The sequence below is a fragment of the Nannospalax galili genome, unplaced genomic scaffold, assembly GCF_000622305.1.
Source record: "Nannospalax galili isolate Female #2095 unplaced genomic scaffold, S.galili_v1.0 scaffold788, whole genome shotgun sequence".
Classification (NCBI taxonomy): domain Eukaryota; kingdom Metazoa; phylum Chordata; class Mammalia; order Rodentia; family Spalacidae; genus Nannospalax; species Nannospalax galili.
Genome location: NW_008359996.1, coordinates 1,977,858 through 2,004,531, shown reverse-complemented (window position 1 = coordinate 2,004,531; position 26,674 = coordinate 1,977,858). Strand labels below are relative to the sequence as shown.

The window sequence follows — 26,674 nt, the reverse complement described above, 5'->3', positions numbered from 1 at the left end:
GCGGGGAGGAGTGGAGATGGCGGCGGCGGCGACGGCTCCGGGGGGCGGGGGCGGGGAGCCCCGGGGAACCGCTGGGGTCGGCCCAGGGGTCCCGGGGGAGGTGGAAGTGGTGAAGGGGCAGCCGTTCGACGTGGGCCCGCGCTACACGCAGCTGCAGTATATCGGCGAGGGCGCGTACGGCATGGTCAGGTGAGGGGCGTCCCGGGGAGGGGGCGCCCGCGGAGGAGGACTGCCGAGCAGGGACCGCACGGCCTGGCGCTTCCCGGGGCGCGGGAGCTCGGGGAGTGTCCCAGGGCGGTGATCGTGCGGTGCCTTCCGGTGCACTGGGTACTACTTTCTCAGAGGAGGGGTTCGGAAGCTTTGAAACCACCTTGTATCATTAAGGGAGGGGCATCTGAGTGTACATGGGGGAGCTGTGGCACCTGGGGGACCCTAGAGGTGGAGCTACCAGGATGAGGATTCTTGGTGAAGGGGAAATTGAGGGATTTTTTTTGCACGTAGTGGAAACCTTGGTTCCCCCCACTGAGGCTGTACTAGAGAGTTTGGTCGAGAAGAGGGAAGCTCAGGGTGGGGCGAGTCTTTGCTCTCCTCCCCCCTGTCTTGCTAGGGACCCAAGAAAGGATGAGGAGTCCGGAGGGCCTCCCTTGTATTTTCTGGGATCTGGGTCTGTGAGGTCTCACTGCCCCACTGTGTGCTCTGGGCCTTTGTTATGTGGGAACAGGTCTGCAGATACCTCACAAGGGACCTGGCCCTCCTCTTTTTTTCTCCCGTCCCATTATTGCCCCTTTCTTGCTGTATTGGTCTTACCTACTTCACTCCTCGCCTCTCCCCTAGACCTGTCTTGGATTGAGAGAGCCCAACTTGGGAGAGGAGAGGAGGGTGAGAGCAACTAGATTGGAAGAAGATCTAGGAGGGGAAGTCAGTGAGCCGCCACTCTCTTCCTCTGTTTGTGAAGTCACCAAAAGGCTGCCTGGCTGGTCCCCAGCTTTTTCCCTGGAGATTCCAGGCCTTCACAGCAGGAAGGAACCAGCATTGTTTATAACTTGGCCAGAGCCCTCCCTGCTCTTTCCCATCCCTGCCAAGGCCTGAGGTGGGGCCCGCTAGGCCTGGATTCCCCCTTTGTAAGGCCGTACCAGCTACATCTCTCTGGCCTCTCTCAGCTCTGCTTATGACCATGTGCGGAAGACTCGAGTGGCCATCAAGAAGATTAGCCCCTTCGAGCATCAGACCTACTGCCAGCGCACACTGAGGGAGATCCAGATCTTGCTGCGCTTCCGTCATGAGAATGTCGTAGGCATTCGAGACATTCTTCGAGCACCCACCCTGGAAGCCATGAGGGATGTGTATCCTTCACCTTGGCTAGCTGACTGGCCAGCCACAGCCTTAGAGCCAGGCTGGAGAACAGCAGCTTTCTTTCTATTTCCATATTGTGTGCAGTCCTCCAAAACAAACCCAGCAAAAGAACTTTCTAGCAGAGGAAAGCCCACAGAGGATGAGGGCACTGGCAGACCTTGGATGGATGCTGGTCTGTGCAGCCTTGTTTGGCCTTGGCCAAGTCCCTCTCTGCTCCGTGCCCCAGTGTATGTATGTGTGTGTGTCGGGGGGTGCTGGGCAAAATTATCTCTATGGGAGCTTTGTCTTCTGACATCTGCTGTTCTGTGACATGACCCAGTCTCTGCCCACAGTCAGTTCTTGCTTAACAGACTTACGATTCTTTCCTCGGAGTCCTCAGACTGGAAGGACAGTAGGGAAAGAAACTAGTACTGGGCATGCCTAGTACTTTGATGGTCCTAGTTCTCCCAGCTGCCCTATGAGATGTACCTTACCACTTCCGTTTCAAAGATGAGGAAACTGAGGCCAGAAAGCCTAAAGTCAACCGTTTCTGTGTGCTGCTTCCTCTCCTCATGGAGATGAGACTTCTGTTTCTTTCTCTGAGACCTCCCATTTCTCCCAGAGCCCCACCCTCATCACCTGTGGACTTGTACCTTGCTCAGGGAGGGCAGCCAGCCTTTGTTGCCCTCGCCTGATACTGCTTGCTTAGTTCAAATATCTAGCTCATTGTCTGCTTCCTGCTTAGCTCCATTGTTAGCAGGCTGTGACACCCATGGCTTCTTCCCCACCCACCCGACAATCCCAGGCCTCCACCCAAAAGTAAGGATTTGTTCTGCAGCATCTGTAGCCCCCACTACAGGTTCTCTGCAAATGTCAGCTTGCTGAGTGGCCTTAAGCAAATCACATCATCTTTCTAGATTTCCACTACAAAACAGCAGAGTTGATCCAGAGCTCCTCTCTTAGACAGTCCTGACTTATCTCTGAGACAGTAGCTCTGGCTTATCTCTGAGACAGTAGCTCTGGCTTATCTCTGAGACAGTAGCTCTGGCTTATCTCTGAGACAGTAGCTCTGGCTTATCTCTGAGACAGTAGCTCTGGCTTCTAGGTGATCCTCTTGCCTCTGCCACCTAAGTGCTAGGATTACAGGAGTGAGCTACCACACCCAGCTCCTGATTTACTCTTCCAAAGACAAGCCAAATGATATTTATGTTTAGTCTTTATCTTCAAGTATAAAAGAACTTTTCTCCATCTTCCAGTATATGGCCAAGTACTCCTCTTTCAGTAGGAGTATGCTGTTGGGAGTGTCTCCTCAATTTTCTGGCACAAATCATTCCCATAAGGCAAGCATTTATTTTTAAGCAAACAGTCAGTGTGTGCCAGATGGCGTTCATACATTATCTCATTTAATCCACTCAGTAGCCACGTGGCTGTGGCCCATGTAGTAGCAATAGCTGCTCTTGTTTGACAAGCACTTACAACAGGCTAAACACTGGGATGGGTGCTCTATATGTGTATCTCCTCTCCACAACTACCCTCTAAAGAACATGATCTCTTTGTCAATTCAGGAAACTGAGGCATAAACAGCTTAAAAACATAAAGCTATTGAGTAGTAGAGTGGGTTAACTCCAGAGTTCCCCCACTATAGTATCCTCCAGTAGAGAAACAAAGGGCCCAGAATAGGTGTGCCTTGCCTAAGGTCACCAACTGAGGTGGCAGGCTCTGAGCCTTACCAAGCTCATGAGGCCTTGGAGCCTCAGGTAGAAGGGATGTGCTGCCTGCTGGTCAGAGCCTGTTTTCCTTAACCCGTGCCTCCTGCTGCCCCCTACCTGGGGGATCTGGAGTCATCTTCAGCTACATCGTTCAGGACCTCATGGAGACAGACCTATACAAGTTGCTTAAGAGCCAGCAGCTGAGCAACGACCACATCTGCTATTTCCTCTACCAGATCCTACGGGGCCTCAAGTATATCCACTCAGCCAACGTGCTCCACCGGGATCTGAAGCCCTCCAATCTGCTCATCAACACCACCTGCGACCTTAAGGTCAGAGGTTGGGTACCCCTCTTGCCCTGAGCCTGGCATTTCTGGGTGACTTAGAGCACAGCAGGGCAGGGCAGGAATTCTTCCTGGGCTGTGGAGGCCTATGCACTGAGGTTAGTGGCCTGGGTTTGGTTCCAGATCTGCGATTTTGGCCTGGCCCGGATTGCTGACCCTGAACATGACCACACTGGCTTTCTGACAGAGTATGTGGCCACACGTTGGTACCGAGCCCCAGAGATCATGCTTAACTCCAAGGTAGGAGGACTGCCCACTTCTTCAAGGAAGTCCTGGAGCCATCTCTGAGCCAGCCACTGGCCCCTGTGATAAAAGATAATCTGTCCTCTAGGCTATGGCATATTCCTCTGGCCATTGGGCAGAAAGATTTGATTCTTTCTGGCCTCTATGCTCTGCGCTTTGGTGTTAGATCTAAGTTGGATGTGCTGCTTGGCCCAAATACCAGGAGGACCCTGGTGAGACTGACCAAGGAACTTAGCTCATTCTTCCCCTCCCCAGGGCTACACCAAGTCCATCGACATCTGGTCTGTGGGCTGCATTCTGGCTGAGATGCTTTCCAACCGGCCAATATTTCCTGGCAAGCACTACCTGGACCAGCTCAATCACATTCTAGGTGAGGGGCCCTGACGGGTTAAGGGGGAAAGGAGTTAGCTTATTAGAGGTAAAATTTGGCCAGGTGTGGTGGAACATACCTTTAATCCCAGCACTATAGAGGCAGAGGCAGGCTGATCTCTGTGAGTTCAAGGCCAGCCAGGGCCACATAGTAAGACCCTGTCTCAAAAAATAAAAAAAAAATGAAATTTCTGGAGGGTGAGGGTTGAGGTGGACATATGGAGCCTCTCCAGCCTCTCATAGCATTTCTGTATAGATGTTCTCTCCATTTGATAGATGGAAAAAGCAAGGCTAAGCCCCACACTTAGGAAGGCTCTTGGCCAGGATTTGAACCTAGGACTCCCTGATTTCCACCAAGTGCCTTATTCTTCACTACCCTACGAGAAGACTGGAGTTGGGGCAGGTGGCTGGGCTGGGTATTCTTACTTCCTGACTTGTTCTGCTCCCAAGAGGAGGAATTGACTTCTTACCAAGACACCTGCTTTACCCACAGGTATCCTGGGCTCCCCGTCCCAGGAGGACCTAAATTGTATCATCAACATGAAGGCCCGAAACTATCTACAGTCTTTGCCCTCTAAGACTAAGGTGGCCTGGGCCAAGCTTTTTCCCAAGTCTGACTCCAAAGGTGAGTGAGATTAAGAAGCCCAGGGACAAAGAAGGATGTATGGTCCTAACAACTGCCTCAGTGGATAGGTCCTGGGCACCGGGGAAAGAGATGCCTGTGGAAGCCCTTGCAGACATCTCTTGACCCTTGCCTCTTGCCTTTTCCCTAGCTCTTGACCTGCTGGACCGGATGTTAACCTTCAACCCTAACAAGCGCATCACAGTGGAGGAAGCGCTGGCTCACCCCTACCTAGAACAGTACTATGACCCCACAGATGAGGTATGCCAGCCAGCAGTGGCAAGTGGGGAATGGGTATCCCACGCCTGGCTTGGGGCTTATGGTCTTTTCCCCCTAGCCAGTGGCTGAGGAGCCGTTCACATTTGCTATGGAGCTGGATGATCTCCCCAAGGAGCGGCTGAAGGAGCTGATCTTCCAAGAGACAGCCCGCTTCCAGCCAGGGGCATCAGAAACTCCCTAACAAGAAAAGATAATCCCTCCCCCTCCAGGGCCTGGTGAGTAGCCCACAATGCCCCTGCGTAGCCTAACCCTAAGAGGCATCCAGCATGTCTTAGGACATAGGAAAGGGTGCCTAACTATTCACATGAATGGTAGTAACAGAAAGGCCAGGGCCTACTAGGACCAGTCCACACTTGTGGCCTACCCAATCCTTCATGTCCCTCTCATTCTGTAGCCCTATCCATCTCTTACTTGTCACCAGCATCTATTCCAGACTCACAAAGGTGAGGGCCCCTCTCCCCTCTGAGGAGCCACCCCAAGCTGGGGAGACAGAGGGTGCCTAGATGACTTCAGGAGAAGCCTGCAACCCACCTGACCCACATGCCAGGCTTCCTTCCACCTGCACTTACAGGGAACCCTGCTGGGTCCACCCCTACCTACATTGCTCTCCTACAACCTCTTCCTACCTGTAGCCCAGTAGTGGCCTGATAGAAGACAGACACACCTGGATGCAAGTCCCAGCTCTGCCACTTAGTAGGATTTGCATGATGTTGTGCCAGATACTGTGCCTCTCTGTGCCTCTGCTTCTGGAGACTTCCATAGGGAGAGCAAACCCTCTAATCCTTGTTCTTAGAGGTTCAAGTGTGTTGACTCATTTATCCTCATAGCAGCAGCAGGTGGTGGCTGCTGTTATTGTTGCCATTTCCCCATTGGGGAAACCCACACCCACTGTACCCAGCAGTGAGTATGAAACAGGCACTGGGGTAGGGCTCTATGGAGTCTTCTCACTGAGCTGACAGTTTTCTGTCTGCTTCTCCCTGTAGGTCCTGTTCCTACCTGATCCTTCCCCACCAGATTGTTAGAAAATGGACATTGCTCAACCCAGACCCTGGAAACCCAGGCTGGACCAAGGGTGGGCCCGGCCACCTTCTCTTACTCTGCTGGGGTCTCCTGCTTCCCGCAGGCTCCTCCTACCCCCATCCCCTGCCTCTGTCTCCCCGGGACCTGAGTGGTGAGGTGGTCCCAGAGCTGATCTCTGCTGCTCTGCTTTGTCTACCCTTGCTAGCCCAGGCTCTGGTAGACCATTCTAGAATGGAAGGGCTCTGGCTGCCCTAGGACCTATGCTATGGAGGAGTGGGGGCGCTGAGTAGGGACTCAGGGTGAGCCCTACCCTGCTCACTCATTGGCGCTCTACCCCATTTTCCCTGAAGGAACATTCCTAAGTCTCAAGGGCTCGTTTCCCTGAGGAGCCAGGCCCAGGTCAAACCCCCTGCCTCTCCAAGCTGCCACATGTAATGCCCTTGCTGCTTCTGTGTGTGGGTGAGAGGAAGTGGAGGTGGGGGCCTGTGGAGAGTCGGTGCCCCTGCCCACCTTCCTGTGCCTGTATCTAATATATAAATATAGAGATGTGTATATGGATAACCCTGGCTCTTGTCTGTGTACGTCAATGCGGGCCCCAGCCTGTCACTCTGACACCTGACTCCTGCCACCGACTTGGTTGTAGGTGGCCCTGTTGGTCTTTGGCTTCAGATGGCCAGGGATGGTGGCTGCTGGATGGGTTATAAGGAGCTTCAGTCTCCTGGAAAGGGATCAGTTTTCCCCTTAGTCACTGTCTTCTCCCTCGGTAATAGCTTCCTGTCTAACTGGCTGGGGGTGATTCGGGGTGACTCAGGGGTACCCTACATACCCCCAAATTCCTTGGAAAGGGCCAGAGGTGGTGTGTTACAGATCCTTGTCATAAGCACCCATAGAAGGCAGGGAGGTCTGTGAAGGGAGATACTTACCCCCTCCCCCATGGACAGAGAGGGGTCCTGGTGTCTATGAAGGGTCTGTGGACATGAGGACCAGGGTTGCCTGTCCCAGTTCCTGTTTCTGCTCCAGCCCTGGGGCTCACTGCAGCCTGGCCATGTGCCAGCAGCACAGCAGCAGGCTCAGCAGGTCCCAGGGGCGTGGCACTGCCCATTAGTGGAGCCAGCCTACACTGGTTCAGCAGGCAGGCTCAAAAGCAGCCAGCCACGAGCTTGCCGGCACAGTCCCCCTGGGACAGGGATGGCTGCGTTTTCATCAGAAGCCCAGTGTGGGAGTGAGGCCATGAGCCCCCTCCTATACTATGCCCTGCCCACACTGGGCTGCTATGTCATCCTCTCCATCTTCTTCCTGCGGTGGCCTCGCCTGCTGCACACACCGCGGCCTCCAGCCTTCCTTATCCGCCTGGCTGCCCACCGTGGAGGTGAGCTGAGCAGGGGAGGTTGGATGGGTTGGCAGCCACTCGAGGTGGAGTGAGTCTAGTAAGACAGGTTGGCAGCACACAGGGAAGGTACAAGGAGCAGATGGTAGTCAAAGACCAAAGTAGGAGAGTCAGGGGGACCAGAGAGCATGGAATAGGGAAAGAGGCCAGTTCAACCTGGGCTGACTGCAAAGGAGGAAGGCTGAAGCAGGTAGGAGGCTAGCAGGAAGGAAGGTGGGCCAGAAGGTTTAACCAGGCCCCAAGGACCCACCTTGACTGCCCCACACAGGGTCTGGAGAGCGACTAGAAAACACCATGGAGGCCATGGAGAAGTGAGTCCACCTGCCCCAGCAAGTCACCTTTAAGGTGGTGTGGGTTTTGCGCTGCAAGACAACCAGGGGTGCTAGTCGCGTCTTAATTTTGGTGTCTAGAACCCCCTGGAGTTCTGCAGGTTGGGGGGAGGTCACATCCCACCATAAACTGCCCGACTGTCTCTCCTCCACATGCACTGGCCCTCCTTCCCTTCTCCCACGGACCTTTGCTCCCATAGTTCCATGGCCCAGCGAGCTGATCTCCTGGAACTGGACTGCCACCTAACCCGGGATGGTGTGGTCATGGTGTCACACGATGAGAACCTGTTCCGCCAGTCAGGCTTGAATAAGGATATGAGCAGCCTGGACTTTGAGGTAAGCCTTGCCTCGCTGCAGCCACTCATGCCATATACCTCCACACACACCCCTGGTGATACTCCTCTCACTCTTCACAGGAACTGCCCCTCTACAAGGAGGAGCTGGAGGTTTACTTCTCACCAGGTAGGACAGGTGCTGCCAGCCTTGAACCAGCTTAGCCAGGTCTCATGTCCTCTTTCTGAGTTCTTCCTTCATCCCGTCAATCCTTTGACCCCAGCTTCTGTGACCCAACGCCAGGCCACTTTGCCCATGGGTCTGACCGGTACATGGTACGCTTGGAGGATGTGTTCCGGAGGTATCCAAAGATGCCCATGAGCGTGGAGATCAAAGAGAATAATGAAGAGCTCATTCACAAGGTGGTGATGCATCCTGGCAGGGCAAGGGCAGGCCCAAGAGAGGCCTGGCTTCCCTTAGCCATCCTCTCCCCATCCTAGGTAGCCAACCTGGTGAGGTGCTTTGACCGCAGTGAGATCACTGTCTGGGCCTCAGAGAAGAACTCAGTCATGAGAAAATGCAAGGCTGCTGTGAGTCCTTTTCCTTTCCTGCTGTAGTATTGGAGACCACTGTAGCCCAAGGAGCCTCCAGTAGAGGGCCCAAGAGGAGCCCCAAGAACAGGATCTGGAGACGTAGGGCAGTGGGGCTGTGTGCGTGGGCATGGTGGTGGCCATGGAGAGGCCCTCCACCATTGGCTATATTGGTCAGCTTTTTATTTCTGTGACAGAATACCTTAGACTACAACTCATGTCTCAGGATCTGAGATTTCAATCCATGGTCACTTTTGGCCCTGTTGCTGTGGGCCTGAGAAGTAGAGCCAGCCTCACTGTAAAGCAGGCATGATGGAGCAGAGCTGCTCATGGAAGCTTGGGAGCAGACACAGTGCCTGGGCTGGCATTCTTCCTTCTCCTTTGGTTTCATTCAGATCCCCAGCCTAGGAGACAGTGCCACCCATATTCAGGGTAGGTCCCCCCTTACCTAGTCCTCTGGAAGCACTCTCCCTCATAGGCATGCCCAGAGGTATGGATTACCAAACTCCTAGGTACTTCTTAATCCAATCAAGTTGACAGAATTAACCATCACATTGTTCACGTTGTGACCTGGATGTCCAGACCTGTTTCCTGCAGCCTATACCTCCTGAGATGGGTTTGCCATCTCACGTTCCCCCCTTGCTTCCCAGAACCCTGAGATGCCAGTGGCCTTCACGATAATGCGGACATTCTGGATGCTGTTGCTCTACTATCTGGGGTTACTGCCTTTCGTCCCCATCCCTGAGAAGTTCTTCTTCTGCTTCCTACCTACCATCATCAACAGGTAACCAGTGGTGGGGCCAGGCTTGGAACAACCATCCTGTTCAGGCCACATTACTCAGGATCTGCTATGGAGGAGCCCCAGGATCTCTAGTTCCCTGGTTCCCCTCTAAGAGCCCCCAATGACTTTAAAGAATCCATTTGTTTGCTTGTTTGTGATTTTTATGTGTATGGCAGTTGTATGTGGGTGCTTGTGGAGGCCAGAAGGCATTAGATAATGTCCCTGGAGCTGGAGTAACAGGCAGTTTTGAGCCATCTGACATGGATGCTGGGAATAGAGCTCAGGTCCTCTAGAAAAGCAGCAAGCACTTAACTACTAAGCCATCTCTCCACCCCCACCCCCAAGGTCCTTTAAAGACAGCAGTGGCTCGATTTTGTTTTTGTTTTTGAAACAGTCTCTTGTATCTCAGGCTGACCTATGTAGCTGAGGATGACCTTGAATTTTTTGTTTTTTGGTCTTTTTGAGACAGGGTCTCCCTGTAGCCCCAGCTGTCCTGGAACTCACTATGTAGACCAGGCTGGCCTTGAACTCAGAGATCCGCCTGCCTCTGCCTCTCAAGGGCTGGCATTAAAGGCATGTGCTACCATGCCCGGCGACCTTGAACTTTTAATCCTGCTTCACTTACTAAGTGTTGGGATTACAGGCATATGCCACCATACCTGGTTTTATGCAGTGCTGGAGACAAACCTTCATGCATACTAGCCAGAAGCTTCATGCATACTAGCAAACACTCTATCAACTGAGCTATATATACATCCTTTTGTGTGTGTGTGTGTGTGTGTGCGCACGTGTGCGCGTGCGTGGGCCATGGTGTATGTATGGAGGTCAGAGACAACCTTGTGGAATTGGTTCTTTCTTTCTACCTTTATGTGGGTTCTGGGGCTTGAACCTAGGTTGCTAGGCTTTTATAGCAAGTGCTTTTACCCTCTAGGTCATCTCTCTGGCCGTGATTTTGTGTTTTTTTACATTAAAAAATATTTTATGGGACTGGAGAGATGGCTCAGTGGTTAAGAACACTGGTTGTTCTTGCAGAAGACCTGGGTTCAAATCCCAGCATCCACATGGCAGCTAACAACTGTCCATAACTCCAGTCCCAGGGGATCCAACAGCCTCTCCTGACCTCCTTTGCATGACACGGGTGCACTTAACTTACCTACATGCAGGTAATACACGCATACACATACAATAAAAATAATAAAATTTAGAAAATATATTTTATATATTTTATATTTATTTTATGTGTGTGAGTGTATTGCCTGTGTGTATGTAAATGCACCCACGTCAAGCAATGCCCATGGAGGTCCCAAGAAGGCATCAGATCCCCTGGAACTGGAGTTACGGACAGTTGTTACCCACCATGTGGGTGCTGGGAATCAAACCCAGGTCCTCTGCAAGAGCAGTCAGGGCTCTTAACCACTGAGCCATCTCGCCAGCCCCTGATTTTGTGTTTTTTGAGATTGGGTCTCACTATGTAGTCCAGGTTGGCCTCAAATTCTAAATCATATTGCTTCAGCCTCCGTGCTGGGATTATGGGCCTATACCACTGTGGGGGCAAGACAATAGTTCCTATCTGGTCAGTGCAAATGCTCTAGTAAGTAATGGTGGATAGTAACTGGTCAGGCTAGTGAATACAGCTGATGTGGGTAGGTCAGGCTAGTGAATACAGCTGATGTGGGTAGGTCAGGCCCTCTGAGCTTAGAGCTGGGCTCACACCCTGGCTCTCTTTCTCAGAAGGAAAAGGTGAGTTAGCCAGTTCTACAGCAGCCCTATTAATATAGTAACTGACCAAGAATCAGGAACTAGATGCTTACCTAGCTTTTAGGCCTGGCTCATCCCTTGATTTTGCTGACCACTTCTTCAGGGTGATCCCCAATACTCTAGGGTCCTGAGGAAAGCTCCTAGCTAGCCTTACAGTCCCACTCCAAAGCTTTGGGTATGTAGCGCTTTACAGGAGTCAGAGGTTTTCACATATTGTAGGATATTTGACTTTTACCTTGCTGCACCCCCTCCCAGAAGATGTGAGGAAGCCCATAGTACCCATGAGACTCAGACAGAGTTTCTGATTTGACCAAGGTTCCACAGCTAGAAATACAGAGCCTAGGTTTGCTCTGGGCCTTGACTGAAGAGCGTGATCTGGGACACCGTGAAAGGCTCTAAAATCACCCTGGAATGGGATAACTTGTGACAAATAGCCAACCTATTGCACACTGTTTCGTGTGAAGAAGCTGGCCAGATTTAGGCATGGTAGCACACACGTGTATTTATAGCACTTGGGAGGCTGAGGTCAGAGAGGTACAAGTTCCAGGCCAATCTGAGCTACATAGTAAGATCCTGCCTCAAAAAACCTGTTCAGACTCAACCAGGAGGACCTCTGGAAGGGATGGATATCCAGTTCTGAAATCAGGCTAGGTCCTGGCCTTGGTCCTAGCTCCACCACTGGTGTGCTTTTGACCCCAGCAAATCCCAGTGTAGAAGATCAGTTCCCTTGTCTTTAAAATGGGGAGAGGAGGGATCCATCCTTGAACCATGGATTCCAGGACATGGTAGGCGCTCACTGACTGAGGGGTGAATTGTCCCTCTAGGCAGCTGAAGAATCTTCTCCAGACAGGCCAGGGTTACACTGGTCAAGGAGTCATTACCATCCCCACCCCTGAGACAGAGGATGAGGCCAAGGGTCTTACCCACCACCTTCTCTCCACAGGACCTACTTCCCATTTTCCTGTGGGTGGCTGAACCAACTGTCAGCTGTGGTTACAAAATGGTGAGGTGGTGAGAAGTCTGGGTGGATAGTCCACATAGGGATCTGCCTTGGCCCTTCCCTTTTGTCCCCTCTTAGCATTGTCTTTGCTGTCCCCATCCCTCCCCCAGGGTCATCATGAGGAAAAGTCTGATCCAACACTTGGAGCAGCGAGGGGTGCAGGTGAGGACCCAATAGGTACCCCAGCACGGAGGTGGTTCCCAGTATGTACCTGGTAGCACAGATCCTGCCTTTCTGTGCTATCTAGTGGAATTGCCTGGCAGGTTATCTCACTGTCTGAGTCTTCACTTTCTTCACAGGGCATCTGTCACACTTTTGGATATGTACCTGATACTTAGATAGGACTTGATAAGTGTTAGCCACTCTGAAGATCATAATGCTCAGGGCCTGCTGTCCTGATCCCCCAGGAGGGTGCTGGGAAATCAGGCCCAGCTCATCCTGTCCCTTTGCTGTGGAAGCACTGAGAGCATTTTTGGTTTGGTTTGGCTTTGGTTTTTCATGTAGCCCAGGCTGGCCACAAACTCATGGCAATCTTCCTGCCTCCCAAGTGGTAGAATGACAGGTATCAGCCACTGTACCTGACTTTAAACTAGAACATTTAATTAACAAACCTCACTGAGAAGATTCCAGACACTTACCTGGGATGGGAGCTTTCCATCAAAAGTGGATAAAAGAAAATATGCAGGCCACTGCCTGGTGACATCACCTGTAATGTGATGTTGCCCCCAAGGGCAGGAGACAGTGCCTGGGCCGTGGGAGCAGTGAGGTGGGAACAGTCTGAGGAGGCTGACTCTCGAATCCCAGGCAGGGAGCTCTGCAGGATTGTAACTTGGAGGAGCAAGAAACTAGGGTTAGAGGAATTGGATAGGTTCCCTAGGTCGAGGGCAGTGGAGGTCAGTCATGCCCACTAACCTCAGGAGTGTAGACATCAGCCCCCAGGGAGAGAAGCTTTTGGGGATTTACAGCAGTTAAATTTTTGAATGAGGGTCCCTTGGGTCACTGGGAGAAGAGATTGTGGTGGTGGAATGGAAACAATGTCATTAAGAACCTGATACTACCATGGACAGCAATGGGGACAGATGCCAAGGTTCACTTAGAGTGAGGGCAGGCTTTGGCTACGACCTGGTGGCGGGGGCATTGAGACACTGGGACTCCTTGACAGCCCTCTCACACCTCAGATTGCCACACACGTTGTGAGGTTGAACCATCACTCTCTTGTCAAACTGAGAAATCCAGAAGAGATGCATCCGGTGACTTCTGAAATAAAAATTCTTACCTCAAGCCAGGCGTGGTGGTGCACGCCTTTAGTCCCAGCACTCGGGAGGCAGAGGCAGGTGGATCTCTGTGAGTTCCAGGCCAGCTGGGGCTACAGGGAGACCCTGTCTCAAAAAGACAAAACCACCCAACAACAACAAAATACTCTCTTGGGGCTGGAGAGATGGCTTAGTGAATAAAAGCACTGGCTGCTTTTGCAGAGGACCTTGATTCGAATCCCAGCACCCACATGGCGGCTAACAACCGTCTGTAACTTCTGTTACAGGGGATCTGACACCCTCTTCTGACCTCCGAAGGCATTGTACAACATGAGTGCACTTACATGCAGGCAAAACATCCCTACACATAAAATAAAAATAATAAATAATATATATTTTTAAAAATTCCATCTCAGCTGGATGTGGCAGCTCATGCCAACAGCAATGCTTGGGAGGTGGAAGCAGGAAGATGGTGAGTTCTAGACCAGCCTGGGCTACATAACAAAAAAATGAAACGAGGAGGCCAGTTGTAGTGGTACATCCCCCTTTGATTCCAGAGCACTTGGGAGGCAAGAAGCAAGAGGAACTCTGAGCTTGAGGCAGCCTGGTCTACATAGCAAGTTCCACACCAGCTGAGGCGACAGGGAAAATGTCTCAAAAAACCAAACCAGAAACAGAAAACAAGGGCTGGGATGTGTGGTTTAGTTGGTGGAGTACTTGCCTAGCATTGTACAAAGCCCTGGGTTCAGTCACCAGCATCACATCAAACCAGGCATATTGGTGCATACCTGTAATCCCAGCACTCAAGAGGCAGAGGTAAAGTTCTAGGGCATCCTCAGCTATGTAGAGTTTGAGACCAGCTTGGTCTACATGAGACCCTGTCTCAAATGTGTATGTAATTGTGACGGACTTTTCAGTGTTTCTTAAACCTTTTGGGATTGGGGACTGGCTCAGCAGTTAAGAGCACTGGCTGCTCTTGCCAGAGGATCTGGACTTCCAGCATTCACCTGGCAGCTGCCTTCTGTAACTCTAGCTCTAGGACTCTGATGTCTTCTTCTGGCCTCCATGGGCATTGCATCCACATGCACTTACAAACATACAGAAAAAACTCATACACAAAAAAATTTTAATACTTTATTATTTTTATTTTATGTGTATTGCCTGCATGTTTCTAAGTGCATCCATGTCATGCAGTGCCTGCAGAGGTCAGAAGAGGGCATCATATCCCCTGTAACTGGAGTTATTGATGGTTGTTAGCCACCATGTGGGTGCTGAAAATCAAAATCAGGTCCTCTGAAAGAGCAATCAGTGCTCTTAACAGCTGAGCCATCTCTCTAGCCCCATCTCCCAATTTTTTTTCTAAACATTAAAAAAAATTTGCCAGGTGTGATGGCGCATGCCTTTAAGCCCAGCACTTGGGAGGCAGAGGCAGGCACATCTCTGTGAGTTCAAGGCCAGCCTGGTCAAGCCTGGTCAACATAGTGAGTTCCAGGACAGCTGGGGCTACAGGGAGACCCTGTCTTTAAAAAAAAAAAAAAATACACGCGTGCACATAAACAGGCGGGAGGAGGGGTGGATGTGCCATAGTGTACCCCTGTGGAGGCCAGAGGACTAATGGTAGAAGGAAGTGAATTCTCTTCCTCTACCATGTGGATCCTGGGATTCATCTCAGGTGCTCATGTTTGGCAGCAAGCACCTTTACCTGTTTGCCATCTCACTTTTTGTTTTTCATGGTACTGAGGCTCAAACCCAGGGCTTTGCACATGCTAGACAAATGTTATACCTTTGAGCCACATCTCCAGCCCTTGGGTTTTTGTTTGTTGGTTTATTGGGACAGTTCCTGTAGCCCAGGCTGGCCTTGAACTCCTTATGTAGCTGAGGGTAGCCTTGAATCTTTATTCTCCTGTGTCTGCCTCCCAAGTCCTTCAATTGCAAGCACGCAGCACTACACCTGGCCTTTACATTTGGGTTTGTTTTGTTGATTTTTTTTTTTTTTTATGTGAATGAGTGTATTGCCTGCATGTAGGTAAGTGCACCCATGTCATGCAATGCCTGAGGCTGACAGACCAGGCCATCTGATTCCCTGAAGCTGGAGTTACGGACAGTTGTTGGTGCTGGGATTTGAACCCAGGTCTTTTGCAAGAACAATCAGTGTTCTTAACCACTGAACCACCTTTCCAGCCCCAATTTATTTATTTTTTATTTTTTATTTTTTTGGTCTTTTTTGAGACAGGGTCTCCCTGCAGCCCCAGCTGTCCTGGAATTTACTATGTAGACCAGGCTGGCCTTGAACTCACAGAGATCCGCCTGCCTCTGCCTCCCAAGTGCTGGGATTAAAGGCGTGCGCCATCATGGCTGGCTATTTTATTTTTATGTATATGAGTGTTTTGCCTGCATGTATGTAAGCAGGCCACATATGTGCAATGCCCATGGAGGCCAGATGAGGGCACCAGGTCTCCTGGAACTGGAGTTACAGAAGGCTGTTAGCAGCCTTATGGGTGCTGGGAACCAAAGTTTGGTTCTCTGCAAGACAAGTACTCTCAATCACTGAGCCATCTTTCAGCCCCTTTACCTTTGTTCTTAATAGAATTTGTTTGTTTTTGAGCCAGGGTCTCACTGAGTAACCCTGGCTGACCTAGAACTCACTATATAGGCTAGCCTGGAACTCACATATCTGCCTGCCTCTGTTTCCTGAGTTGGTGGGATTAAAGACATGCCACCAACCACGCCTAGCCCATGAATTTGTTTAAGTATAAGTTCATACAGTTTATTTATGAACTTTATTTGTTTATTTATTTGAGACAGGGTCTTGCTGTATAACCCTGGCTGGCATGGTACTCTGTAGTCCAGCTATCCTCAGACTTTCTGTCCTTTTGCTTCAGCCTCCCAGTTGTGGGACTACAGGTAACATGTACCACCACACATGGCTCTAAGATTATGCAGTTTAATTTTTTTGTTTTGTTTTGTTTTTGGTCTTTTTGAGACAGGGTCTCCCTCTAGTTTTATTTTATTTTTATTTTTATTTTTTGCAGTTTAATTTTTTAATAATAGCCATGTTTAATAAGAAATTTAAAGATTCCTGAAAAGTTAACCATCAGCTCCAGCATTCTATTGCTTAGAGATCTGTACAGAGCAGTGGGGCTGCTCCCACCTGGTATTAAAGGATGCTCTAGGTAGTTATTTGGAAACTAACCTGTTCCTCTCTGTTCAGGTACTATTTTGGTGCCTTAATGAAGAGTCAGATTTTGAAGTGGCCTTCAATCTGGGGGCCAGTGGTGTCATGACTGATTACCCTATGGCCCTGAGGCACTACCTGGACAACGTGGACCAACAGCTGTAGCTTCCTAAGTCCGAGGACCTGTCCTCTCTTCCTGAAAAATAAAATTATTTTGTCAGTAACACAGTTGCTCTTGGAGTGAGGGGTTGGAGGGTGGATCCTTGGAGGGTGACAGTTTATGGGTCAGGGATGTAACTCAGTATAGAGTACTTGCCAGCATGAGTGAGGTCTTGGGTTCAATCCATAGCACACACAAAGGTGCCATCTTAGGAGAGACCAGGTAAACCTGGGGCCCTAACCAGCCTGGCCCACTTGTTCCACTACATTCCAGACTCAACAGTGTCACCACACCCTGTGCCAACTTGGCCTCTACTCTGAGGAATGTCCCTTGCAGTGCCAACCCAGGTGTCATGGCCCCTAGCCTCTAGAAAACCACAGATAAGTTATTAAGAGACCTAGTGAGGGACTTGACTTCCCACATTCTCTTGCTGATGTCTCTCCATCCACTGAGCTGCAAAGGGTGGGTGTGGGTGGACAAGCTCACAGGCACAAAGCCTTCCCCACCTGCCAACTGTCCACTCCCGGGTCTCCTCCAGCACTGAAACCTAATTCACTTAATACTCCCAATGCAGAAATGCTTATCAAGAGCCTACTGTAGGCTTGGCCGGGTACTGGGGTTCTGCAGTGACCATGACAAGTTTAAGTACGGGAAACTCACACAGACGTTTCTACTGCGGCCAGATCCCCAACAGCCTGGGGGAGCATCAGACGATGATGCGTGGAGGTGAAACTGGCTCCTAAAGCTTTGGTTCCTGGGGGTCTAACAGCAAAGGGCACCTTCAGCTCTTCCGTTTAGTCAGTCTGTTCACGTGCTATAGAAAAGTGAGAATTCCAACTTTGTCTCTTACCAGCAAGACGATCTGTGGAGGGGATCTATTCCCTTCTGGACCGCAGTCCCTGACCAAATGCAGATAATAAAGAGAAATTAGCTTATAGGATTGTGTCAGGGCCTACCAGAGTGGTCAATGGATCGATGCAGAAATAATTATGACTACTTCCCAGGGGTGCGCGTCCGGGCACTAGCCCCCTACTAACCCCACGCCAGGTTAGATCCTTGGCTCTTCAAGCGCCGCGGGCAGCTAAACGCGCCACTAGGCCAGGGCACCGACCGGCCACAGGGCTGGGTTGCAGACGGCAGCCGCATTTCCGGGCAGGCGGGAGCGGAGAGCAGGGGGAAGGGCAGCTGAGGCCTGCGCTGGCCATCCTATGACGCGCCCCCTCATTTGCATACGGCGCGCCGATTGGCCACGGCGGCCGCTGGGACAGAAGGCCAGCCCCTTCCCCCTCCCGCTGCAGCCGCGGCAGCAGCTGGTCTCGGTGTAAACAAGTCGAGGCGGCTGCGAACCCGGCCCGGGGGGACGGCGCCCACCAGGAGCGCCCCCCACTCCCAGGCCAGGCCTCCCCGCGGACCCGGCCTCCGTGCGCCCAGGCGAGGTGAGGCCCGCGCCGACCACGCAGCGCGTCTCCCCGCGCCCCCGCCCCGCAAGCGAGGACTGCCCCTTCCCCTGGCGCGCGCCCCCCATCCCCGCGCCCCAGGTGAGCCCCCGGGTCTCAGGTAAGGCTTGGCGATGCAGGTAAGATCCCCTCGGCGGAAGTGAGGCTCAGCGCCCCCAGGTAAGAGCCCTCCTCTCCCCAGGGGGCCTTGCACCTTCCGGGAGGCCTTCGGCTTCCCCAGGTGAGAGACTCTCCCCCTGGCGAACTTCGTGGACCCCACATTAGCCTCGCTTGCAGTCCGAATGGGGTCCCAAGAACCAGTCAATTCCTAACCCCCCGGACTCCCTCGAAACTTGGAACTGGCAGCCCATCCACTCTAAAGCCCCTTCCAGTTTCAGATGCCAGCCAAGTCAGCAGGGGTGAGGCCTGAAGCAGGTGGGTGACTCACCTGGAGCTACTCCTAGCCTCAGTTTCCCCGCTGATGCAACCGAGGCCTCCTCACTGAGTCAAAACTGAGATGACTCTGGTCCCTGGTGAGGCTGCTGGCTCTAGGGAAAGGAGAGAGCAGCCAAGTGTGACAGAGTCCCATAGCTCTGGGCTTGCCTGCGTATGTGTGGTCTTTGGTCCTGACAGTTCACCTACTCCTTCCTGGCAGGCACTGGGCTCCCTCTGCTCCCCGTGGGCCGCTCCCCGCGTGGGGCCACTGCCCCTGGCCCCCGCCATGGTGCGAATTTCAAAGCCCAAGACGTTTCAGGCCTACTTGGATGATTGTCACCGGAGGTATAGCTGTGCCCACTGCCGTGCTCACCTGGCCAACCACGACGACCTCATCTCAAAAGTAAGCAGGCTACAGTTGAGCCTGGAATGGGAAGGGGTGCCTAGCAGCTCCCTACTAATAGCCCTGACCCCTTCCTGTTGTCTCCCCACCACCCTCTAGTCCTTCCAGGGCAGTCAGGGACGTGCCTACCTCTTCAACTCTGTGTGAGTATTCACTTTCTTCCTTTCTTTTCGACCTCTGTTGTGACCTGTGACCCCTGGCATTAGGCATCCCAGAGTCCCCTTAGTTCAAGCAGGAAGCTGTGATCAGTCTTCTCTTAGGGACGAAGAGCAGACACAGTAGATGCAAGCTAGAGAGGGGCTCTGTGCTGCTGAGACCCTCCCTGGGACTGCTCCATGTCCCCACAGGGTGAACGTAGGCTGCGGGCCAGCAGAGGAGAGGGTGCTGCTGACAGGCCTCCATGCTGTCGCTGACATCCACTGTGAGAACTGCAAGACCACTTTGGGCTGGAAATATGTGAGTTGGTGATCTTTGACCCTAGGCTGGCCTTTGACCTGAGCTCACATCACCTCTTCCTCATGAGCAGACATCTTTCAGAGTACATAGGCCCAAGCACAGACAAAGCAAACTGTCTTTACCCCCAGCCATGTTCTTCCCTTGCAAACTGCAGAGCTTTGGGGGTGTTCCTCTTCTGATCCTTTCCCTCAAAGGCACTAGCATCCCTATCTTAGAGATGAGTAACAAGCAGAATCATCATTTATTGAATGCTTATATGCTGTGCACCTTTCCATGCCTAGTGTATAGTCCCTCATTCAATTATTACAACAACCCTGATAACAGAATCTGTTACAAAAGACAGGAGGTTCACAGATCTTAGGTAATTTGCCCAAGATCACACAACTGTAACAGAATGGGGCCTAGGAAACTGGCTGGCTGGCTTGTTTGGGTTTTTTGTTGTTGTTGTTTCTTGGTTTGTTTCTTGTTATTTTTGAGACAGGGTCTTGCTGTATAGCCCAGGCTAACCTGGATCTTATGATCATCCTGGGCTTGGGCCTCCAAAATGCTAAGATTTCTGGCATGCACCCACTATACCTGGCTTTGTTTATTTTTTGTTTTGTTTTGTTTTGTGAAACAGGGTCTCCCTCTAGCCCCAGCTTTCCAGGAACTTGCTATATAGACCAGGCTAGTCTTGAGCTCATAGAAATTGACCTGCCTCTACCTCCCAAGTGCTGGGATTAAAGGCATGCACTACCAAGTCTGTCTGTCTTTGTTTATTTAACTCCAGACCTTTAACCATTATCTTATATTGTCATTCAAAGGATCAGAGAAGTTACCTAAGACCCCACAGCAACATGGAAGTTTGGCTCGAAGGTCTCCTTTTCCACTGTTCTCACTGCATCTGCTGCTGTCTAGGATCTGATTTCATAACCCGAGTCTCATTTCCTTACCTAGAACTGGAGCATAAAGCCACTACCTGGCACTGAAGATCATTACAGGGATCAGATTAGATTAGAGGAGGAAGCTCCTGGGAATCTGGAAGGGGCTGGGCAAGGTACTTGGAGTGTCTCTTGTGAACTGGATGCCCCAGGCAGAGACAAACAATCCTAACCTGACTTTTTAGCTCTGGCCCTGCCACAGATTTTCTGTGTATTTCTGGACAGGTGGCTTGACCTCTCTGAACCTCCTGAAATGGCCTAGTCCAGAGCTTAAAAACACAAATGCCACTGCAAACATGGTGGCCCACACCTTTAATTCCAACACTCAGGAGACAGAGGCAGGTAGATTTCTATGAGATCCAGGCCAGCCTGGTCTACATAGCAAGTTCTAGGCCTGCCAGGGTTACTTAGTGAGAAACCTTGTTTCAAAAACAAAAAACTCAAATGCCTATAAGGTCAAGCAGATACTATAGATATGTAAACAGGGTGGCATAAATTAAGAGCAAAATACAATGAGCATTCATGCCTATAGTTTAGTGTTGTGGGGTTTTTGTTGTTTTGTTTTTTTCAGTGTGGTGCTTGAATCAAATCCAGTGACTCCCACATGCTAAGCAAGTGCTCTACCACTGTTATTTATATTAAGCTCTCTACTATCCAAACAAAACCACGTGTAGGTGGAAATGGCCCTTGGGCCACCAGTTTACAACCCCTAAACTACCAAATCTTTTAGGTACTTCCATAACCTCCTTGTTGGAGATGTCACTAGAGTTCAAAAGGTACACATGATTCAGAGTTCTCTGTACTCGGCAGTGAGAAACAGCCCTGCGGTTCACCAGTTTCCGGAGGGAGCAGGTAGCTGTGCTTCTCTGGGCCATAGTTTCTTCTTATGTAAAACAAGACCAATCATATCCACTTCCCAGCCCCACTGCCTTGTGCCTAGGCTATGGACGTCAGACGTTTCTCTCCTTTGCAGGAGCAAGCCTTTGAGAGCAGCCAGAAGTACAAAGAGGGGAAGTACATCATTGAACTCAACCACATGATCAAAGACAACGGCTGGGACTGACTGAACTCCTGACGCATGTGGCTTCAGCCTGGCCTGGCCGCCAGGGGGCGCCACTGGCTTTGCTCCGCCTGAGAGGAGCTCTGGACCCTCAGGAACCCCGCAGGGGAAGGATCCAGCTCCTGTACATATATTTTATTGCATGCACTGTGACCTTGGGGGAAGATCCGGAGGGGGACGGCACCCCCGACACCTCCCTTCGATCTGGCTGGCTTGGATCTCGTTTTTTAACCCCTTCCTGTCCTGCCTGCCCCGTAGATATGGCCTGTGTGTTGCTTCCTTGGCCCCGGTGCACTTTCTGCCCTGTGAACTTGTCCCACTGGACCCCTCTTACCCAATGTGTATCTGTACCTCTTGTTCTGTAGCGTTTGTACATAATAAAACAATGGAGACAGCCCTAGGCTCACGTGGAATACAGACTCCTTCCCTTTAGACCCAGCACGGCAGGCGCGGCTGATGTCCACCGTCGATCCCACAGTGGCCCCTAGCCCAGGACCTGGGCCCACATGCATCTTCAGCCTTAGTGTTTTAGGGGCAGCGCCCCTCCCCGCCAAGGCAACCACGGCTTCCGCCCTGTCATCTGGACTACAACTCCCAGCGGGTCCAGAATAGTCGCTTTCGCGAGTCTCGCGCAGTGCCTACTGGGAAATGTAGTTCCTTAGCGTACCTCTGCGGCGTAGTACCTTGCAGTTCTGTGGAAGATGCCACAGACTGTGTGGAGCGGTGCACACGCCTCAGCTTTTGAGATTTGGTGGAGGTTTTTTGGATTGGAAACCAGGGAGGACTCTAAGGTTCAGCCCTCTGCCTCAGTCTTTTAGATATTCCTAGTTTCTCGCTTGCTTCCCAGTTCATTTCCCAAGGCTGGTCTTCCAAGTAAAGAGGGAGAAGTCACCTTCTAGAAAGTCAGGGTCTGTCCGGGGATCGGGGATCCCAGACCCCACCCCCGCCTCCCGCTTATCCCTAGCGGGGCTCCCCCCCACCGTGGGAACGGGGACCAGCTGGCCGGAAGCGCCAAACTGCGTCCCTGTCCCAGCCCTAGGGATCAATCAGGTTGAGGAGTTAATTATGTAATGAGGGGGCAGGGGGTCGGGACTAATGAAGCCGCCCAGAAGGAAAGGGAGAGGGGAGGGTACCCAGGTATCCGGCCTTCTCTTGGACCCCTTCGAGGCCCCAGGGGTCTCCACTTCAGCCCACCTCCAGGGCCCCAAAGAGGGGAGGGGCTGTGATCTCTGGTGTGGAAGGGGCTGTGCTGTGAGCTATAAAGGGGGGATCCAGACCTGAAGACTCTAGCAACGTGACACAAGGCCAGAAGAAACTACACCATGTACCATCCACGAGAGTTGTACCCCTCCCTGGGGACCAGCTACCGTCTGGGGCACCCCCAGCCAGGGGCAGACACCAGCTTCCCACCTGCCCTAGCAGAGGGCTACCGCTACCCTGGTGAGCTGTGGGACCAGCTCTTGGGTAGGGGGCAGGGGCAGGGAACTGTGTGGCCCTCAGCTGGCTCATTATTCTGGTGTCTCCAGATCTGGATACCCCCAAACTGGACTGCTTCCTTTCTGGGATTGAGGCAGCTCCCCACACCCTGGCTGCACCCCCTCCTCTGCCCCTTCTGCCCTCTGCTCTGGGCCCTGAGGCAGCACCGCCACCTCCAGAGGCCCTTCATTCACTCCCTGGGGTCAGCCTGAGCCTGGAGAACCAGGAACTGTGGAAGGAGTTCAGCGCTGTGGGAACAGAGATGATCATCACCAAGGCTGGCAGGTGAGGGCTGGCCAGGTCAGTTTTCAAAAAAGGTAGAGTTCCCCGGGACAGGCCTAGGTTTGGGGGGTTCACCAGGGTTAGAACATGCAGAATCTATGGCCAATGACACTGGGTGGACAGGAGCCACACTGTGGCAAGGCTCAGTCTGGAGTCTGGCTGGATTTAGAAGCCAGTCTATCAAGGGTCAGTGAGGTCAGTCTGGGCTTGGGGCAAGGAAGTCTGGCTGAGTTATAGGTTCTTATGGTGGCCTAGATCAGGGACAGACTGGCTGGAACTGGGGCTCAGACTATGAGAAGAGTCAAAGGCCAGCCAGTAATCGGCCTCAGAAAAATCTGTCCAGGATCAGGGTATGTGGTTAGGTCCCAGCTCACCCTAGAGGCAGAGAAGAGGTCAGTGTGTGGGCTCCTGCAGTCTCTAAGGCCTGAACCCTAGAAAGATCCTGTGCTCAGGGCCCCACACCTGTTTTATCTGAAGCAAATTTATCTTCACAGCTGTAGGGGTAGTGCTGACCAAGGTGGAGAGGAGGAAGCTAGGGGCAAGGCTTCAAGGGAGAAGTTAGTCACCAATGGTTCTGCAAATAGTTTAGTGGCTAGGAGCTTGGGCTAGGGAGTGGCAAAGGCACTGAGACACAAGGTGAATGTGCCATGTTGCAGCTGGAATGGAGAGTAAGGAGGGGAGGGGGGAAGGTGACGGAAGCCAGGTTAACCTGCTATGACCCATCAGATCCTAACCTGTCCCATTTCCCCATCTAAAATAGGATCAGAAGCCTTCTAGCCCTTAGATTCTGCATTGGGAACTCTAATTCCACTTCCCTTGATGTTACTGCTCCAGAATCAGGGCGCCTGTTCCTAGTTCATTTACTGGTGCTGGACCCTCCTCTGGTAGTGGGAAGCTCCAGGCCTCTCCCTTCCCCTCCCCTGTGCAGGCGCATGTTCCCTGCTTGCCGAGTGTCAGTCACTGGCCTGGACCAAGAGGCCCGCTACCTGTTCCTTCTGGATGTGGTTCCAGTGGATGGTGCTCGATACCGCTGGCAGGGCCAGCGCTGGGAGCCCAGTGGCAAGGCAGAGCCCCGCCTGCCGGACCGTGTCTACATTCACCCTGACTCTCCCGCCACGGGTGCCCACTGGATGCGGCAGCCTGTATCTTTCCATCGTGTTAAGCTCACCAACAGCACGCTGGACCCCCATGGCCATGTAAGGCCCAGGCTGGGACTCCTGGATATGGTTTTGGGGTGGTGTTGGGTGGAAGGCTAAGGCTAGTGCCCAGGGCAAGGAGTCACCCCCATGTCTTCCCTCCCAGTTGATCTTGCACTCCATGCACAAGTACCAACCTCGCATCCACCTGGTGCGGGCAGCCCAGCTTTGCAGCCAACACTGGGGAGGTGTGGCCTCCTTCCGCTTTCCTGAGACCACATTCATCTCAGTGACAGCCTACCAGAACCCACGGGTGAGTGACCCCATCTGAGGGAGGGGCAGCAGCCTGCCCAGGTTGCCGGAGCTTTGACTTGGATGTGCTGTCCACAGATCACACAGCTAAAGATTGCAGCCAATCCGTTTGCCAAAGGTTTCCGAGAGAACGGCAGAAACTGTAAGAGGTGGGCATCACTCATCCAATGAATGTTTAGTAACTTTACTGTGTGCCAGGCACTGTGCTAGGGTATAAGGAACATGATGGTAAGTAAAAACATTCACTCTTGATTCAACAAATACTTAAGACCACCCACTCCTCAATGCTATTGATATGCTAGTGGGCAGAGCAGACAAAAACAAGAGGTGGTTAGAATGTTAAGTTCTAATGAAAAATAAAGCACAGGAAAATAGGAAGGACTGGAGCAAGAACATCTGAGAAATAGGGGAGCCATGTGGGTGTCTGCAAAGCATGCTAGGGAGTGAGCAAGCACATGTGCAAAGGCCCTGAGGCAGAACTGTACTGCAGTGTGGCAGAAGAGTGAAGCTGCAAGTCAGGGAAGTGACAGGAAGCCAGGCATTCCATAACAATGAAGATTTGGGAAGGACTTGGGCATCTGTTCTGAGTCTAACCCCCTCAGAGTTGATCCACGCCCCGGAGGAGCTTACAGTCTATCCCCAGACATGTAGAAGTATAATATGAGGTCATGAGGGAGGTGTGTGATGCTGTGGAAGGTAAGGGAGGTCCTCCTTGAGACAAGCATAGATTGAGCCAGAGCAGAGGGACAGAAGATCCCAGAAAGGGGCAACAGAAAGGGGCAACTGTGGACACGGGGCAGAGGACCTGGCTTTGCAGCTTGGGAAGATGTTTTCTCACATTTTAAACATAGCAGAAAACACAGAACAAGTTCCAAGTCAGAAAACAGTTCTGTTGGCTTTCTAGTGACTCAGTTCTCTGGCCTTCAGTTCCTTCACCTGTAAAATGGGTATAATAAGGGCGCCTGCCTGACAGGGTGCCTAGGAGGGTGAACTCCCTGGCACCTAGTAAGAACTGTTAGTGCCATCATCATCACCATCACCACCACCACCACCACCATCACCATCATCATCATTCCCCAGGGAGCGAGATGCACGTGTGAAGAGGAAACTTCGAGGCCCAGAGCCAGTGGCCACAGAGGCCTATGGGAGCAGGGGTGAGTGCTGTTCTGATAGTGATGGGGCCAGGCCTGAAACACTGAGCCTCCCAACACAGCTTGTGCCTTTTGTCTCCCCAGATACACCAGGGGGTCCCTGTGACTCCACCCTGTGTGGGGACATTCGAGAGTCCAATCCAGAGCAGGCCCCGGCTCCCCCAGAAGCTGCTCCTGCCCCAGTTCCTCCATGTAGTGGCCCCAGTGCTGAGGCCTACCTCCTGCACCCTGCAGCTTTCCACGGAGCCCCCAATCACCCACTAGCCAGGTGAGAGGGACAAGAGCACAGGGCTGGGTGGCTCCAAGGGGCAAGGGGGTTTCTCTCTGATTCTGACATCTCTTCCCCGACTTCAGGAACCCCAGCTTCCCTGAGGCTTCAGACTCTGGGCGCCCAGCCCCCTACTCAGCTGCATTTCTGGAGCTACAGCCTGGACCAGGGGGCTCTGCATACCAAGCAGCTCCATCTGCCGCACCCTTTGCCCCCCACTTCATCCAAGGGGGCCCTTTCCCTTTACCATACCCAGGGCCTGGAGGTTATCTAGACATGGGATCCAAACCAATGTACTGAACCAAGGCAGGGCCTGTGCCATCCTCCCTTGGAAACCTCCAGCTCCCTTCCCCCAGCCCCATAGCACCCTCATCCACCAGGCCCCATCCCCCACACCAAATGGCTGCCTCGGGGCTGTCCCCTACCCCCCTAGTTCACACCTTGATTTTACTCCCACCCCCTCTGGCTTCAAAGCCCAGGCAAAGCTGCTCAGAGTCCAGCTGGGGCCAGCTTCCCCTTCTTAGCTCTCACCTCAGTGTGAATGGAGAGAGACTTGGCCTGGCCAAATGGCGCTGGCAGCCCAGTACCTCCACCTCCAGAGGGGGGTGGGGGCTCATCACTAGCACAAGTCACATCAATTTGTTCAAGAATCAGTATTTTTGTTAATAAAACTCAAGACATTAGTGCTGAGGAAACATTGGGCTAATGGTGTTGG

The 26,674-nt window shown here is 52.2% G+C and overlaps 4 protein-coding genes across 7 annotated transcripts; all 4 read left to right on the top strand.

The window, feature by feature from the left end:
* The first annotated feature begins 6 nt into the window (after positions 1-6).
* Mapk3 (mitogen-activated protein kinase 3) lies at positions 7-6,479 on the top strand. The gene is made up of 9 exons (XM_008823921.2): positions 7-189; positions 1,161-1,343; positions 3,184-3,373; positions 3,509-3,625; positions 3,884-3,998; positions 4,491-4,622; positions 4,771-4,880; positions 4,957-5,113; positions 5,882-6,479. Exons 1-8 carry the CDS (start codon positions 17-19, stop codon positions 5,077-5,079), a joined length of 1,143 nt encoding a protein of 380 aa, XP_008822143.1. The 5' UTR covers positions 7-16; the 3' UTR covers positions 5,080-5,113; positions 5,882-6,479.
* A 115-nt stretch (positions 6,480-6,594) lies between these two features.
* Gdpd3 (glycerophosphodiester phosphodiesterase domain containing 3) lies at positions 6,595-17,411 on the top strand. Of its 3 annotated transcripts, XM_008823920.3 has the most exons (10): positions 6,595-7,287; positions 7,574-7,616; positions 7,835-7,970; positions 8,051-8,096; positions 8,211-8,329; positions 8,408-8,497; positions 9,148-9,281; positions 11,980-12,039; positions 12,147-12,198; positions 16,501-17,411. In XM_008823920.3, the coding sequence occupies exons 1-10, from the start codon at positions 7,107-7,109 to the stop codon at positions 16,627-16,629; spliced, it is 990 nt and encodes a 329-aa protein (XP_008822142.2). In that variant the 5' UTR covers positions 6,595-7,106; the 3' UTR covers positions 16,630-17,411. The 3 variants fall into 3 exon arrangements, with proteins under 3 accessions (XP_008822142.2, XP_017651306.2, XP_017651307.2); XM_017795817.2 differs by lacking the exon at positions 11,980-12,039; XM_017795818.2 differs by lacking the exons at positions 11,980-12,039; positions 12,147-12,198.
* Positions 17,412-17,906: 495 nt separating this feature from the next.
* Positions 17,907-21,747, top strand: Ypel3 (yippee like 3). Its single transcript, XM_008823917.3, has 5 exons — positions 17,907-18,060; positions 18,716-18,898; positions 18,998-19,041; positions 19,246-19,354; positions 21,248-21,747. The coding sequence occupies exons 2-5, from the start codon at positions 18,782-18,784 to the stop codon at positions 21,335-21,337; spliced, it is 360 nt and encodes a 119-aa protein (XP_008822139.1). The 5' UTR covers positions 17,907-18,060; positions 18,716-18,781; the 3' UTR covers positions 21,338-21,747.
* Positions 21,748-22,023: 276 nt separating this feature from the next.
* Positions 22,024-26,642, top strand: Tbx6 (T-box transcription factor 6). Of its 2 annotated transcripts, XM_008823916.2 has the most exons (8): positions 22,024-22,774; positions 22,861-23,095; positions 24,021-24,288; positions 24,395-24,541; positions 24,619-24,689; positions 25,621-25,694; positions 25,776-25,959; positions 26,046-26,642. In XM_008823916.2, exons 1-8 carry the CDS (start codon positions 22,657-22,659, stop codon positions 26,257-26,259), a joined length of 1,311 nt encoding a protein of 436 aa, XP_008822138.1. In that variant the 5' UTR covers positions 22,024-22,656; the 3' UTR covers positions 26,260-26,642. The 2 variants fall into 2 exon arrangements, with proteins under 2 accessions (XP_008822138.1, XP_029414915.1); XM_029559055.1 differs by having other exon boundaries at positions 25,621-25,959; positions 26,046-26,630.
* The last annotated feature ends 32 nt before the right edge of the window (positions 26,643-26,674 follow it).